This window comes from Sinocyclocheilus grahami, unplaced genomic scaffold (genome assembly GCF_001515645.1).
Source record: "Sinocyclocheilus grahami isolate Dianchi unplaced genomic scaffold, SAMN03320097.WGS_v1.1 scaffold590.1, whole genome shotgun sequence".
Taxonomy (NCBI): Eukaryota; Metazoa; Chordata; class Actinopteri; order Cypriniformes; family Cyprinidae; genus Sinocyclocheilus; species Sinocyclocheilus grahami.
The window spans coordinates 471,104-488,497 of NW_015505769.1; the positions used below are offsets into that span (position 1 = coordinate 471,104).

General features: G+C 38.3%; 1 protein-coding gene and 1 pseudogene across 1 annotated transcript; both read left to right on the plus strand.

Moving 5' to 3' along the window:
• Nucleotides 1-249: 249 nt before the first annotated feature.
• Nucleotides 250-5,001, plus strand: LOC107557134 (RING finger protein 219-like; annotated as a pseudogene).
• A 1,540-nt stretch (nucleotides 5,002-6,541) lies between these two features.
• On the plus strand, nucleotides 6,542-9,322 carry pou4f1 (POU class 4 homeobox 1). Its single transcript, XM_016240480.1, has 2 exons — nucleotides 6,542-7,007; nucleotides 7,305-9,322. The coding sequence occupies exons 1-2, from the start codon at nucleotides 6,885-6,887 to the stop codon at nucleotides 8,280-8,282; spliced, it is 1,101 nt and encodes a 366-aa protein (XP_016095966.1). The 5' UTR covers nucleotides 6,542-6,884; the 3' UTR covers nucleotides 8,283-9,322.
• Nucleotides 9,323-17,394: the final 8,072 nt, after the last annotated feature.

Consider the following 17,394-nt stretch of genomic DNA (forward strand, 5'->3'; position numbering starts at 1 on the left):
TATACAATACAGATTGTTTCAAAAGCAGTTTTACAGGGACAAACAGGAGAAAGGGAATAAATAAACATACATGCATGCATTGTAATGTTATGCTAAAAACATTTAATAATTAACATTTAATAATACAAATAATTGTAATTAAAGGCATTTGATTATTTGTTCGCAATGATGATTTTGTTGTATTTCTGATATTTAGATAGCTTCTATTGATCCTGTGCGATTTAAGATTAACAGTCATGACATTGCAATTTACCTGTTGGTTTGTTCTACATCTCAAAGGTCCGTCAGCCGGTTTTTTGTTGCAACAACCATGTGTTCTGCTCCAACTGCATCAAAGTTTGGCTGGAGAAGAGCAGTCAGTGTCCCATCTGTAGAGTGGCCATCACCCCAGAAAACCCCTGCAGAGAAATCATTGGTAATGTCAACCGACCTCACCATCATTTATTGTTAGTTTTATATGGGATGAGTGTGATTAAATATCTCTCTTTGTCTCTCTTCGTGTATTTGTGTGTGTATATGCTCACAGGAGCCACAACTGACTGTGAATCCAGTGAGAGTCATTCTGTGAAGAGACGCCTCCGAAAGACTCGAGGGGAGCTGCTTTTACGAGAATATGAGGTGCTTCTAGTCAAACACCCAATGAAATGCTTTGATAAACACAATTTTATTCCCTGTGTTGACATTTCCTGTATAATGTAGAGTGGAATACCCATTTTACCATGTTTGAATCTATACCACGAAATTCTGCAGACTTCCCTCCAAATCAGTGCAAAATATGTGAAAAAATCTGGGCCATTCCATCTGGGCCTTCTCATAACTGACAGACTTGAACTACTAAGCCACTCAACTCCAAATTTGACTTAACACATGTTTTAACACAATGTGCATGTAGGAAATTGTCCTAGCTATGCAATGACAGCCAGGAAGATTCATTCACTGAGCTTATGAATCAACTGTCTTACAGGATGAAATCAAAACCCTCTTGAAAGGGATGAGGAGTTGAAAAGCAAAAACCTGAGCCTTGAGATGCAACTTAAGACGGCTGTGGAACCGAGCACGGTCTTGGTTCCTCAGAGTGAAACCAGCAGTGTCGACCCGAGCGCTCTGGAGGAATCGGCCAATAAGCTCAGAGCTGCCAATGACCTCTACAGGAAGGTCAAACAGGACCTCGAAAGGTTAAAAGAAGCATGAATGTGATTGCTTTTTTGAATACAATTAAAAAATTGGTCAAAAAAAAGCACAAAACAAGGAAATATAACCCCATAATTTAGCCATTTTAAGATAATATGCATTGACTGTGCTCATTTGGTCATTTAACTGAAGGTGTAGAGTATCAATTTGTTTTTTTAAATGGACTGTCTCTTGTCAGTGAATAATGCACATTTTTGCAACAACCATGTGTTCTGCTCCAACTGCATCAAAGTTTGGCTGGAGAAGAGCAGTCAGTGTCCCATCTGTAGAGTGGCCATCACCCCAGAAAACCCCTGCAGAGAAATCATTGGTAATGTCAACCGACCTCACCATCATTTATTGTTAGTTTTATATGGGATGAGTGTGATTAAATATCTCTCTTTGTCTCTCTTCGTGTATTTGTGTGTGTATATGCTCACAGGAGCCACAACTGACTGTGAATCCAGTGAGAGTCATTCTGTGAAGAGACGCCTCCGAAAGACTCGAGGGGAGCTGCTTTTACGAGAATATGAGGTGCTTCTAGTCAAACACCCAATGAAATGCTTTGATAAACACAATTTTCTTCCCTGTGTTTACATTTCCTGTATAATGTAGAGTGGAATACCCATTTTACCATGTTTGAATCTATACCACGAAATTCTGCAGACTTCCCTCCAAAATCAGTGCAAAATATGTGAAAAAATCTGGGCCATTCCATCTGGGCCTTCTCATAACTGACAGACTTGAACTACTAAGCCACTCAACTCCAAATTTGACTTAACACATGTTTTAACACAATGTGCATGTAGGAAATTGTCCTAGCTATGCAATGACAGCCAGGAAGATTCATTCACTGAGCTTATGAATCAACTGTCTTACAGGATGAAATCAAAACCCTCTTGAAAGGGATGAGGAGTTGAAAAGCAAAAACCTGAGCCTTGAGATGCAACTTAAGACGGCTGTGGAACCGAGCACGGTCTTGGTTCCTCAGAGTGAAACCAGCAGTGTCGACCCGAGCGCTCTGGAGGAATCGGCCAATAAGCTCAGAGCTGCCAATGACCTCTACAGGAAGGTCAAACAGGACCTCGAAAGGTTAAAAGAAGCATGAATGTGATTGCTTTTTTGAATACAATTAAAAAATTGGTCAAAAAAAAGCACAAAACAAGGAAATATAACCCCATAATTTAGCCATTTTAAGATAATATGCATTGACTGTGCTCATTTGGTCATTTAACTGAAGGTGTAGAGTATCAATTTGTTTTTTTAAATGGACTGTCTCTTGTCAGTGAATAATGCACATTTTTTGGTTTTCAAATATTTTGTAGTACATTCTGAGAAAATATATGAAATGAAGTGTTTATTGTTTATTTAATGTGAGAAATGTAATGTCTCATTTGCCATTATTAAACTATTTTATGTATATCTGTGGCTTTAATAATGGATAAATAGATGCACATACTTAAAAATATATATATTATGAATAATATACAATATAAAAATAAAATAAATACATTGTTCCTTAAATGTACAAAGAAAACATTGGTATTATATATATATACTACCGGTCAAAAGTTTGGGATCAGTAAGACTTGTAATGTTTTCTAAAGAAGTCTGTTATGCTCATCAAGGCTGCATTTATTTGATCAGAAATAATTTATTTCTGTGATGCAAAGCTGAATTTACATCAGCCATTACTCCAGTATAAAGTGTCGCATGATCCTTAAGAAATCATTCTAATATGCTGATTTATTATTAGAATTATCAATGTTGGCAACAGTTGTGCTACCAAATATTTTTTGGGAAATTGATACTTTTTTCAGGATTCTTTGATGAATAAAAAAGTTAAAAAGAACAGCATTTATTCAAAATATAAATCTTTTCTAACAATATAAATCTCTGCCATCACTTCTTAACAATTGAACACATCCTTGCTGAATAAAAGTTTTAATTCCTTTAATAAAAAGAAAGAATACAAATTTACTGACCCCAAACATTTGAACTGTAGTGTATATTGTTAGAAAAGATTTCTATTTTAAATAAATGCTCTTCTTTTTAACTTTTTATTCATCAAAGAATCCTGAAATAAAAGTATCACAGATTCCAAAAAAATATTAAGCAGCACAACAGTTTCCAGCAGTGATAATAAATCAGCATATTAGAATGATTTCTGAAGGATCATGTGACACTGAAGACTGGAGTAATGATGCTAAAAATTCAGCTTTGCATCACAGGAATAAATTAGATTTTAATGTATATTAAAATAGAAAAACATTATTTTACATGATAATAATATTTCACAATATTACCTTTTTTCCTGTATTTTTGATCAAATAAATGCAGCCTTCATAAGCAGAAGAAACTCCTTTAAAAAAACATAAAAAATAGTTCTGATCCCAAACGTTTCACCGGAATTGTATATGCATATGTAAGGAGAAATATATATATTCCCAGCTATTCTCTAGATTTTCACTGACCACTGGAAATATGGAAAATTGAGTTATTTGTGTTCTGTGCTTAAAAATAAAAAAAGTATTTCTAAAAGCAGCATGCTTCTTTCCCTCAGGCTAACAAAACTCTGCGTTCCCAAAATTTTGACCTAATCCAGGAAAACATGCACTTGAAAGCCGAAGTGGACAGCAGATCTCCTCAAAAGTACACACTGTGTTCATAATGTAATGTTGGTGAGGTGTACTATGAATTGAATTTTGAGTTAGATTGAAATATTACAACGTATAGATTATTCATATTTATGTATATTTACACAATATTAGTAACTCAGATGTACAAAATTGATCTTATTTATGTTTGTCTGTGTTTTACATTGAGGTTTGGCAGGTATACCGTCATAGCACTTGAGGCTAAAATTCATCAGTATGAGCGGGACGTGGCGCAGCTGAAATGAGCTCTGGAGCGCAGCGATAAATACATCGAAGAGCTTGAAGCCCAGAACCAGAGGGACGGCTCTAAGTCTGAAGAAGGTGTTTGTTCAAACGCTGCCTCTGGAGGGACTCAAAACAGAGGGATTGAAAGAATCACCCTGATGCGAAGGAGCCTGAGTGAAATGGAGGAAACTTCGGTTTGGACAGACCTGGACCGAAAGTGTTCAGAGTTTCCCAACAACCACGGGCGCCTCCTGACAACATCTGAGGTGTGCCAAAGGATAGGTTTTCTAGGAGGGACCTTGACTCCACAGAAGGATGGACTCAAAGATGTTATGGTTCCTTCTACACCCTCCACAGCTCTCTGAGCTTGAAGAGTCCTGCGGTTTGTAGTGACAGAAAGTTAGGTCTCAGACCTCTCACTTACCTGAGAAGACTCAGTTTTGATGACTGCCAGGGTCCAACCAGCTCATCCTCAGTCAACCAAAGTTTGGAAGTTCATCGTTTGGATGAAAATAGAGAGGAGTTCAAGCGGTCCAAGGACCCTTTGGGTAACAGTGAAGCTTTTATGGATGCGGCGTACTTGGACAAGATCTCTGAGCTGAACTCTATGATGGCTGAAGGTGAGAGCTCCAGCAGTCAGGTCTCTCACCTTCCTCTGGCATCATCAACATCACGATCTCCAGACTTTGATGCCAACCAAATACCAGAACTGGATTTCTGTAGCAACCTCTTGGCTGATCCTGGAACAGCAAGAGAGCACCAAACCGCATCTTTGACACAGGAGACCACCCATTGTGATGCTGTTAGGGCTTCAGAGGAGGATGCTTCAGCTGTTGAGTTCAATGACAGAGCTGGAGTTATGGTGGAAAATCCTACACAGCCCACCAAGCGCAAGTGTCCCCCAGGATTGTCCATCTCCAGTCCATCAAAACTCTCAAAACTAAAGTAGAAGCAGAAGTATTTTCCAGCATGGTCTCCACTTTTATCTGATTCAGTGGGTTTACTTCTCAGTGACTTTTTAGGAGTTCAACGAGATTTAACAGCCTTTCTTTTCCCTCAGGGCTTTTTATTAAGAACTTGCCTCACTGTTCGTTATTATGACAGCAGTGTGTGCGGGATGATGTTACTATATGTTATAAAAACCATTTCAGTATCCTGACGGGAGAAGGTGTTAACATTACGCTTTTCTCTTGAAATGAAAATGGAATTTCAATGCTTTTGTGGTTGTTCACAATTGTGGCATTCTGAATAATTCTGTATTTGAACTGTGGAAACAATAAATGATATTTGTGCATTTGGTTGAAAATATTAAGCCATTTTCAATTGTTCAAATATTCCTGTAAATGTTTTTGTACCTGGATGTTGACTCAATAAAACAAATCTGTTGTTTGTCTACAATTTATGGTTTCCTTTTTCACATTTGCAAGTAGTTTCATGGTTTATTGTTATGACAAACAATGTAATTGTCATCATTTTAATAATAGTGCATGCAAAAACATGTCTTTCTGTGTTTAATGGTGAATTATTCCTGTGTCATCACCAGAATACTAAACAAATCTATTTAATATCCACCTCATTCACAGTCTTTTAGAGAATTAATTCATGCTAGTGAATTAACACTTCATTAGCTCCAACTAGAAGCGTTAGGCGATTAAAAATTCATGCCTGATTAGAGTTTAGTGAAATATACATGATAGTTAAAGTTGCGTAATCAATCAAGGCAATGCCACCATGCCTTGAGTTAACATGAGCGAAATGTAAATATTCAAATACAAATTACGCTTCTGAAACTGATATAAATACGCACAAATTATATTTTGATGTCTAGAAATGTAATATTTACGTGATGTGCGTAGTCTATGAAATGTCTAAAACGATTTTAGTTAAGCTATGTATTTATGTAATATTTGTATTCGTTTTCTTTCCATTTATTTTATTTTATATAAACAAAATATAAATATCCAGGCTTGCAAATTCTTCTGAAACTGAAATAAACAAATACGAAATGAATAACATTTACAATTTATTGATGCTTTGTTATCTATGCAAACGAGTAAAATTGATAAAATTATTGCCCTGGTTGATATATTTTCATGTATCGATTTTAATTCATTTTAATTATCCATATCATAAGAACAAATATGCTTATTGTAAACATTTTAATGTTTACAAATTATTAAAGTAATTATATAAAAAAAACAATTGTACCAATTATCTTAAAAAATGTCCAAGACAATCAGACACTTTTTGTTTACTTAAACTAATTGTTTATGTAATGTGCTTTAAAACATTTATTTATAAAATTCTACAAGTCAGATATTTAAACAGCGCTCATTTGCATATCGAATGTTAGCGGTTACACTGTCACACTGTTTAAAGCCACAACATTCGAAGTTGGTGGCTGCAGCGCGCAGGCGCGCAGAATCCACAGGTATGGAAGGAAGCCCCCCTCTCCGTCGTTAGGCCGATTTACAGTTCGAGGAGGACACGAGACGCGTAGAGGCGCGGCGCGATGAGATGAGAGGAGATGAGGAGAAGAGAGTCAATCGCGCTCGTCTCGCGAGAATAGGCGAGGCTGTCGGACGAGATGTGAGGGACTCAGGTGTAAGAGCGCTCCTCATCCACACACAGCACAGCCAAACAGACACACAGACACACACGCACACACACACACACACTGCGGGCATCTCCTCTGTTCCATCAGAAGCCGAGCGCTACCGCATCCGCCTGACTGCTGCGAGACGCCAGAAGAGGAGGCGGGAGGAGCTGGACTCTCGCTTTGTTTTTTGTCCTCTTTTCGTGCACTTTATCTGAGCCGGATCCCGCGCAAACATGATGTCCATGAACAGCAAACAGCACCATTTCGCCATGCATCCCAGCTTACCTGAGCACAAGTACACAGCTCTGCACTCGAGCTCGGAGGCGATCAGGAGAGCCTGCCTGCAGACTCCACAGGTAAACGAGCTCCAAAACTTCTGCTTTTCTCCTCCCGTGTTCTCCTGCGCGCGCGAGGAGGAGCGCTGGAGGCGCAAATACTGCCTTAATGTTTTTTTCATGTATTCCACAGCAATCATCTGCACGCCTGTGATCTTTTCTGAAGGCATGCTCACTGAAGGCTCAGGCTTCAGCCTTTTTTGTATTAATTTTTATGACTGGAAGCCTCTTAAAAGGAATATTCTCTGTGTTATGTGTTGACACTATTCCCCAGCTGACATCTCCCCTTTCTCTTTCTCCCCGTCTCTCCGACTCCAGCTACAAAGCAACATCTTCGCCAGTCTGGATGAGACGCTCCTGGCCCGCGCCGAAGCTCTGGCGGCCGTGGACATCGCGGTGTCCCAGGGTAAGAGTCACCCGTACAAGCCCGACGCCACGTACCACACGATGAACACCGTGCCATGCTCGTCTGGCTCCACCGTGCCACTCGCCCACCACCACCACCACCATCACCACCACCACCACCAGAACCTGGAGCCGCCCGACCTCATGGAGCACATCAGCTCGCCGTCGCTCGCGCTGATGCCCAGCGCGCACGAGGGGGCCGGCGGAGGCGGCGGCGGCGGCGGCGGGGGCTTGATCTCCACGTCGGCCCACCCGCACTCCCACATGCACGGGCTCACCCACCTGTCCCACCAGGCTGCTATGAACATGAACTCGCCGCTCACTCACCACGGACTCTTACCGGGCCACCACGGCGGTGCGCACCAGTGCGCGTCGGGACTCGCCAACAACGGACTGCTCTCCATTAACGACTCGGACACGGACCCGAGGGAGCTGGAGGCGTTCGCGGAGCGCTTCAAACAGCGGCGGATCAAACTCGGGGTGACTCAGGCGGACGTGGGGGGCGCCCTGGCCAACCTGAAGATCCCAGGCGTGGGCTGCCTGAGCCAAAGTACCATTTGTCGCTTCGAGTCTCTAACTCTGTCTCACAACAACATGATCGCGCTCAAACCCATCCTCCAGGCGTGGCTGGAGGAGGCCGAGGGCGCCCAGCGCGAGAAAATGAACAAACCTGACATTTTCAACGGCAGCGAGAAGAAGCGCAAGCGGACCTCCATAGCGGCCCCGGAGAAGCGATCTCTGGAGGCGTATTTCGCGGTGCAGCCCCGGCCCTCGTCGGAGAAAATCGCGGCTATAGCTGAGAAATTGGACCTCAAAAAGAACGTGGTGCGAGTATGGTTTTGCAACCAAAGACAAAAACAGAAGAGGTTGAAATTCTCCGCGACGCACTGATGGACTACTTCTGGGGAAAAAAAAGAAACTGACTTTTGGGGACCAAGGAACATCGCTTTGGCTCGAACGCGTGTGCTCATGATTAGTACCGTTTTATTTTCACAACTCGTGTTTCTTTTCACTGTACTGGTGAATGTGAAGTATGCAAATAACAGGTAATCCAGATGAACTACTTTTCTGGGGTTCAACTCTACTTAGATACACCCAGCTTTTGGTTTTGTCCCCCCCCCAACGAATGACGAAAAATAGCCATTGATGGATTACCTCATAGTTTAACTCTATCCTATTTATTTATTTATGTTCGGCATATTTGTGTATTTATTCATTCGTACAGGGAACTGCTATATTTTTGATTATTAAATGTGTTCAAAGCAGATCCCTTTTTCACAGTCTTGCTGATGAACTAATGTGATCATTCAGTGTTTCAAAGGTCTGCTCTGATGAATACACAACTCAGTAGGAAAAGAAAACGAAGGAAATTATACAGAGTCCGTTTTAAATAATAAAGGTGGCAACCACCGCTCGTATTTGTTGAAATTGCACTGAAATCTATTGTTATTTAGATTGGTTAGATATATTCAAATGCTTTTGTATATATATAAATATACGTACAAATGACACTTGCTCACCGTGCAAAACTCAATTCCCGATTTTTTATTTTCTATTTATTTTGATTATTGTGATTATTTTGGCAAATCAGAATTCTTCCTCTGCGGATATTAGTTAACTCGCATGATAAAGATGATTCTACTCACATTCTAAAGGAAAATGTGTTGGTTTGTATACTTTGGTTTGCAGTGCAAACATTCTATGCATTGAAAGAAAAAGAAAAAAACCCCAAACACTACATAGAGTATCTACTGGTAGACCTTTGTGGATGGTGTAAGTCACTGTTTAATGCCTGTTTTCACATAAAGACACAACGTTGTTTGTCGTGTTAATTGTTCCTGAAAAGAGTTGTATTGATTTTTATTTTGTGCACAAGTATGTTTACAAACAGTGGCCACGTGCGCATCACTAGACGTCTCACGCTGTCATACCTGTGCACCTGTCCAGCAGTCTGCACTACATAGAGTATCTACTGGTAGACCTTTGTGGATGGTGTAAGTCACTGTTTAATGCCTGTTTTCACATAAAGACAACGTTGTTTGTCGTGTTAATTGTTCCTGAAAAGAGTTGTATTGATTTTTATTTTGTGCACAAGTATGTTTACAAACAGTGGCCACGTGCGCATCACTAGACGTCTCACGCTGTCATACCTGTGCACCTGTCCAGCAGTCTGCCGTCTTACCGTCTTATCATCCAAACCTTTCTCCATTCTGTAAGCCAAATCCAGCTGCAGGGACACAAGTCTCGGCAATCTTCTAAATAAAAGATGGAAAATCAAAGTCGAGGCTGTCATTGAGGTGTATTTGATGAGAATCTTAGTCTACAGCACAAACAGACACATGTTTCGTTCTCAGACATATTCAGCCAAATGTAGTATTTGCGTTTACACATCGAGAAATGTAAAATGTATTAATTTTTTTATTACGATTCATAATTTTATCAGCACATACCCACCGCTATCAATAACTTTTTTTTTTTTTAAATAGTGCACTGCACAATTAAATTAAAAAAACATACAATTTTCCTAAAACACTATTAGGAAAAAACGATAGACCCAGAAATGTTATGCCATAATTAAAACGTAATACATGCAATGGGGCAAAAACAAAAACAAAACAAACAAAAACAATATTAGCCCAAACCTCGTGTGTTTTGAAAGAGAAAATCGATCCAAAAACATTTCGCCTCTTTCTTTTTCTCTTTCTTTCTTTTAATCTCTTACATTGGTATGATTGGCTTCCTTATCAGCGCACATCTTTGATATACAGTCATTACTCCGGAAACATGAATTATTTATACATTTTATTTCTCTTCATTTCCATGATCTGGAATTCTCAGTCTAGACTGTGCAGCATTCCGTTAGACCAGGATTTTTTTTTTTTTTAAATAACGAAATTTAACTGTTAACAAGAAAATGTCTTCAATTTAACAGAATAAATTGCAGACAAAATGGTAAATAAGAGACAAGACGGTCAATAATAATAATAATAATAAACAGTGATGAAGACAAAATAATATTAGTGATACTTTTTAATAAATGCCGCACCATTTCGGCCATGATTCTACTTGAGCATTAATTTTAAATACCCTTACTACGGTTTATTAAATAATTCATGCTCTGTGGTTTGGAAAATTAATAAACGGATTACAACAAGACACTAATTAAAAAGCTCGGTAATTGTTATCGGCGCCCTACAACAATGAGATGCATGGAGAACAATTGGAGACTTTTGCTCCAGGCTCTTCCTTTTCAAATTTCTCTGAGAAAACGACCCCAGTAATTTCATACGTCTCTCCTATCGAAAGAGATCTCAGCAATGTCTCAAACTGTGCTCAGATTTGTAAAAGTCTGCAATCAAAAGAGTTCATAAGGACTCATTTGAAGACACATTTCTCTTCAAAGACCAAACGATCCATCCAAATTAATTTTATAGCTCTATCCTCTCACTTTCTCTTAACAGTTGTCTCAATGAGTCTTAACTGAAAACTCCATTAAGCTATGAAAGAACAAATTTTCTTCTTAATGCACAAAAATCATATTTTCCAGTCCGATAGATAGCTAGATAGATAGATAAATGACAAAGTCTTTAAAGATTATAGACATTTTTTAATTTTTACAATTTTTAAATAAGCAATTTTAATTTAAACAATTTTTTAAATGTAATTGTTTTTATTAATTATAATACCATGTCAAAATTATGTCACTACATCATAAGAGCCATCTCATTTCAACTTTTTGCTTAATTCTGCTAAACCATTGATGATATTAAGACAGCAGTTGAATCATCAAACATTACTGCCTGTAGAATGACATCAAACAGCTCTAGCAGAAACTTCTACAGATCTTTACATGGGGAAAATAGGCAGCTGATCATTTATCCCAATGAATGGCTTATCGATCACAGATGTCTGCACGCAGAGGTAAAGATAGCCCTAATGCGATACATTATGCATGAAACATATCCCAAACAAGATCTGACAGGACGGGCCAACACTGTGTCACTATAAACTCATTGAGTCGTCACATTTCAGTCTGGATAAGCCTGAACCGCCGATGAATGACTGAATATATTCATCTGCCTGAGTCTAGTGGAAGTTTGAAACTTTGTGTGCGTGTTCCAGACTTAAAGGCTGTGTGTGTGTATGTGTGTCGGATGAGACTGAGGCTGTGCGTGTGTCTGTGTAGATAATGAGAGAAGCGGCCTGGGCCACCCCTGTGCTCACCACCACACCATCAAATATTCATCAGTGTTGATTAAACAAGACACCGGGCGCGGATCTGGTGGCACTGGGCTAGAACGCCCAACCATATGCAAAAAGAGGAATGAAATGGGCTGGAATGTCCTGCAGCCTGAGGTCAGCAGGTGGATGTGACATCAGAATTACTGTAGCCTCACAGAGGTGAGCTCAGACACGAGGATGATGATGGTGATGCCATGTGAGAACAGATGAGAGACGAGCACTCAAAGAGAGGGAATGAAATTAGGAAAGAGAAAGGACAAGAAAAAAACAAACCTGATTTTTTCAGTTTTTAAAAAAAAATCGGTTTCTCTCTCTCTGTGGAATAAAAAAAAAAAAAAAAAAACTGAAGAATTTTCACACATATATTTTTTCATACAACAACAGTCCACAGTGACCATGGCTGTAAAACTCTAAATAAATAAATAAATAAATATATGTAATTTTTTAAATGTTCTATTCATTAAAGAATCCAAAAAATGTATTACATTTCAGCAAAAAATATTATGCAGCAAAAACTGTTTTCAACATTAATAATAATAATTCATACAACAACAGTCCACAGTGACCATGGCTGTAAAACTCTAAATAAATAAATAAATATATGTAATTTTTTAAATGTTCTATTCATTAAAGAATCCAAAAAATGTATTACATTTCAGCAAAAAATATTATGCAGCAAAAACTGTTTTCAACATTAATAATAATAAGAATTTCCCTCTTGAGCAGCAAATCAGCATATTAAAATTATTTCTGAAGGATCATGTGACACTGAAGACTGGAGTAATGATGCTGAAAATTCAGCTTTACATCACTGGAATAAATTACATTTTAAATTATATTTTTTAGATTGTAATAATATTTCACAATTTACTTTATTGTATTGATCAAATAAATGCTGAGCATACGAGACAAAAACAACCCCAACTTTTGAATGCTAGTTTATTTAAAATATAAAAATGTATTCTGATCCTTGTTTACAAGCTCAATATCGCAAGTTACATTTGCAGGTACATAATTTCACCTGTAGGTGGCGACAAGAGACTTTCTTTATGAGTGAGTCATTGAATCATTTACACAACTGATTCGTTCAAACACACCGATTCATTTAAGGAACGAAACAAGTGACTGTATTGAGTCATTTATTCAAATGATTTTTTCACACACGTCGATTCATTCAAGGAATAAAAATGGTCTGTTTTTATGAATAAGTCTCTGAATCATTCACTAAACCAATTCGTTCAAAAACACTGATTCAGGAACAAAACAAGTGACTCTTCATGAATCAATCACTGGGTAAATGACAAACCAATAATTTTTGTAGTTTCACAGACATGGTCATTATGAACTGTAATTATATGCAAAAGAGATATATTAAGATTCATCAGAAAATGTATTTTTCATACACAGCCGTAGTCATATACAGTAGATGTTATATTTGATTTGAATGCTATAGCGAAGAGTAAAGTTTTTAGGCATCGATGATTTAATTGCTGGGCGAACTGTTTCTTTAAGAAGAACACAGTGGAGGAGTGGATCAGGCCGAGGAGAGGAGTGAACTTGACAGGACAGGAATAGTGGAATAGATGGGTGGAAAAAAATGAATTGAAAAGAAGAAGAGAGGAGAAGAGAGGTCGGTCACTCCCGAGCACATTAAATATTTCATGAGATGTGTGGTTCAGCAGAGACAGGAAAGAGCGTGGTCAGAGAGGTTAGCCAAACTCATTTACAGCACCGGAGAGAGGGAGAGAGAGAGAGAGAGAGCATTAAGAGTATGTGTGCATACTGTCACTCAGCACTCGATCATACATTACAACAATTATTTGCTATTTAGGAGAGAAAAACTCTCAAAACATGACAAAGTTTAAACCGTCAGAGTGGTTTGACTGGTTATGCCAACTCATCCTGCATTGTTTGTGTTACAAACATGAATCAGTCCCCAAATCATGCATTTTGTTGAAAAGACGTGTTGTTATTTTTACTTTGATGGTAGCCATTGAGTTCCATTGTATGGGGAAAAAAATAGAAAAGTATATAAATAAATAAAATACTATGGAAGTCAATAGAGACCAGAAACTGGGTGAACTCTCCCTTTAAGCCATTTCTAGTGTCAAGAATAGACTTGTGCTCTTTTGACTCTGATCAGTAAGCAACCACCTGGCAATGCCCAGGCAACCACACAGAACGCCCTAGCAACCGCATAGCAACTGTTAGATGACCACCCAGAACAGCCGCTGTGTAGCAACACTCTGACTACCATCATTCATATTTTTTTTGCATAAAACGTAAAATGTTGCTTGAATTTAATGTTTATTAAATTAATCAAAGATTTTTCTGTTTTGTTTGTTGAACTCTGCGACATCATTCATGTGTCTGTGCATGAATTCATATTCTGTGCATGAATTATTAAATAACAATATTTTAAATATTTGGGTGGTTATTAAGAAGAAGTTTATGAATAATTGATCATGTCTCAGATGTCAGCAACAGTGTTTGTTTTAATCTGTGACAGTTTGTGTGTCAGGACGATTATATTGAATTGACCCATAAAAATGTTGCTATACTGTATGTGTAATGTATGCATGCCGAAAAATAAACATCTTAAGGAAAAAAATAGTGGAGAGTTGTATTTTTTCCCTTAATGCATATTCTTCTAAATATTTCAAAAAACTTGATTATCAGAACAAAAGTTATTTGTGTTTCTGGGTAAAACCTGAAAAGACCTACATTGTGGGGACATTTCAATGACTAAATAAATATAAAATAATGCGTTAATAAAAATGCTAAACGGTTTAATAATAATAATAATAATAATAATAATAATACAAAATAAAAAAAATTACTACATTTTTTCCCCTAAAAAATAATTTAATGAATTAGATACTATATTTAATAAATGAATAAACTAATAAAAAGTAATAGATAAATAAATAGTTATATAAAAATGTATAATAAAATGTAAAATAATGTAAAACTGTAAAATAAATGTAAAAATATTAAAACAAACAAATAAATAAATAATATTTCAAATAAATAAATGATTGCTTGCTTGATTGATTGATTGACTTGTCCTAAGAGGTAGGGTTAGTCTGTATAATTCAAAACCAATGGACATCTATGGTTTGTGCTCATTTATGTAAAAATGCATGGGTATTTGTGAGGGTGAGTGTGTGATCTCATTAACATCCTGCTGCCAGACTGAAATTTCATCCATTAGATCCTGTTACACATTACTTTGACACACACACACCACAAACACACACACAGAATTACACCCGAGATGCTCAGATAAATCTTTGAGCAGTTCCTCTACAGGCCATTGTTCCAGTGCACGTTAAACGCACATTAATTCTGACAAACCCTTCAGACGGCACACGTGAAGGAAATCTTTTGCCAAATATAGCATCACTTTCCCAGCACTCCTTCGCACGGCAGGACCAAACCAGAGAAGACACCTGCAACACCCTGAAACACACACACACACACACACATGGCTGCAGTTCATTCCCAGTCATTTTCGTCTCGTCTTATCAGCCCGTCATCCTGACAGACCATCATTGATTAGCATGTCGGTTCTGTGTCTGGGCGAGACGGCCGCGGGTCATCGGGAGTGAGAACTGTCTCTAACCAGAGCCCACCAGGGACACCTTGAGCCCCACTGATGTCTGAGACTGACAGGTAAGACTGGAGCCCCGGTGAGCTGGATTTGCCCTCGTGTTCTCGCAACGCCGGCCCAACGCTCGGTCAACCTGATCAAGCTGTCAGGGTGAGGGCAGGAAATGAAGGTGAATGAGAGGTCAGATTGACACCAACAACATCATCAGTGGGCTGTCTGACATGCGCTACACTCAGTGTCCGATAGACTCCAGAAATGATTCATTAAATCTGAAGTGTGTAAATTCTTCATCACTAGTGACAATCAATGGAATTGCAAAAAAAGTGACTGTTTTCAAACAAGTTTCCAGAACACTCCCCCCATCTGCCATTGGCCAAGCAACCACATAGCCCCACCCCTAACTCACACTATTGGTTTAGACAATGTTACACGGTAAAATATATTTTTTTGATGTTGTAAATAAAACTTACTGGAGTATATTTGACAAGTAAATATTATTTCAGTCACTCAACTTAAGATTGAATTCAATGTTACTTGCCGTTTCTTTGTGAAATTTACCACCAATTTCTGAGTAAAAACCATATCAAAGTAAATTGTACACCCTGCACTTACAGTAGAAGCCCAAAGTCCAAAGTATACTAAGGTTTATGCGTACGGTAGGTTATCATCATAAGCATAGTACGCCTGTACTGTACATGCACAGCCAGACCGTTTGTTTAGCCGCTCATACTCTGTACGCTCAGCTTGCACATGTGCCTTGAATTGTATTTCACAGCAATTAGTTTGTCCACAAAGTGGCAACACTGGCCCGAACTGTTGTTTCACAGCCAAAATAGAAAAAGATGAGACCAAGTGTGCCGCACACCTCCTGAAAAGTGAAGGCAAAACATTTTGATCACTATCTAGTGGCTGGCTGCAGTATAGGTCATAAACCCCACCCTCTCCATGTAAATGAATGGGATGTAAGCCAAAGTAAATAATCAAATTACACTTCATATACATTTTCCAAATGTTTCTGTCATTTTATGTAGTATCACGCTGCTGTATGTTAAAGCGTTTGTTTTTTCTAATAAGTTTGCTTTTACTTAATTATTTGATGCTATAAAAAATGGGGTGTGGCGTCATGATTGTGTGTTTGTGATTGGGTCTGCGAGAGTTTGGGTGGGACTTTGATACCGCGGCTCCACCTCAGGATCACTATTGTGCAGACTCGGCCTCCAAATGATGTCATTGGTGTAAAATGACAGTGGCCATACTGGGATGTTTTGGCTTCACTTTTCTGGTGGAAGGAAGTGGAGATGATTTGTCCATCTTTTTTTTTTTTTTTTACAGTCTATGGATGAGACGGAGCAACAACAACAAACTACTGGAAACGGCAACAACAACAGATGCCTGCGCTAACAAGCACTTTTGTGAATAGGTTAACAGATGCATGCAACTCTGGATAAAGGATGAAACATTCTAGTGTGCATGTGTCTAGTGGCCCTCCAGGACCGAGTTTGGACACCCCTTCTTAATAAAGTTTACTCTAATAAAGTAATTCATGACTGTTAAAAAAAGTATGTTCTATATAGTATGAATGTGTTTAGTATACATATAATACAGACAAAATTGTCATTGTCATTGTCATGTGACCTGCCATTCACAAATCCTCTCACATTCTATTTTTTGCCAACTATCTAGTAGGGAAGTATGCATCCTATGTGTTTGGCTGTACAGATACACTTAGCATTCGCATCAAAACAGAAGTATGCTTTGGGCTTAAGAGCAAGTGTACTAGAGAGTTTAAAAAGTACAATTTTAAGAATTGTAAAGTTAAAATTTGTGTGTATTAAAGTTAAAAATGGTCTTTTAGAGGTGGGACTGCTTTTCTAGGTGGATGAACTTCTGGTTTCGCATACTGATGTAGATTTAATTCAAGCATAATTCATTTCTGACTATACTGACACAATTAAATATTATTTAGCAATGATTAAAGCCATAAGTCAAGTCAAGTCTCAAGTCAAGTCTGCTTTATTGTCAATTCTTCCACATGTACAGCACATACATACAGAGAATTGAAATTGCGTTACTCTCAGACTCTTGGTGCAGCCAAGGGGGGTCTGGGGTTCAGAGTTCAGTGGTGCATGGGGCAAAAGAGGAGGGGGG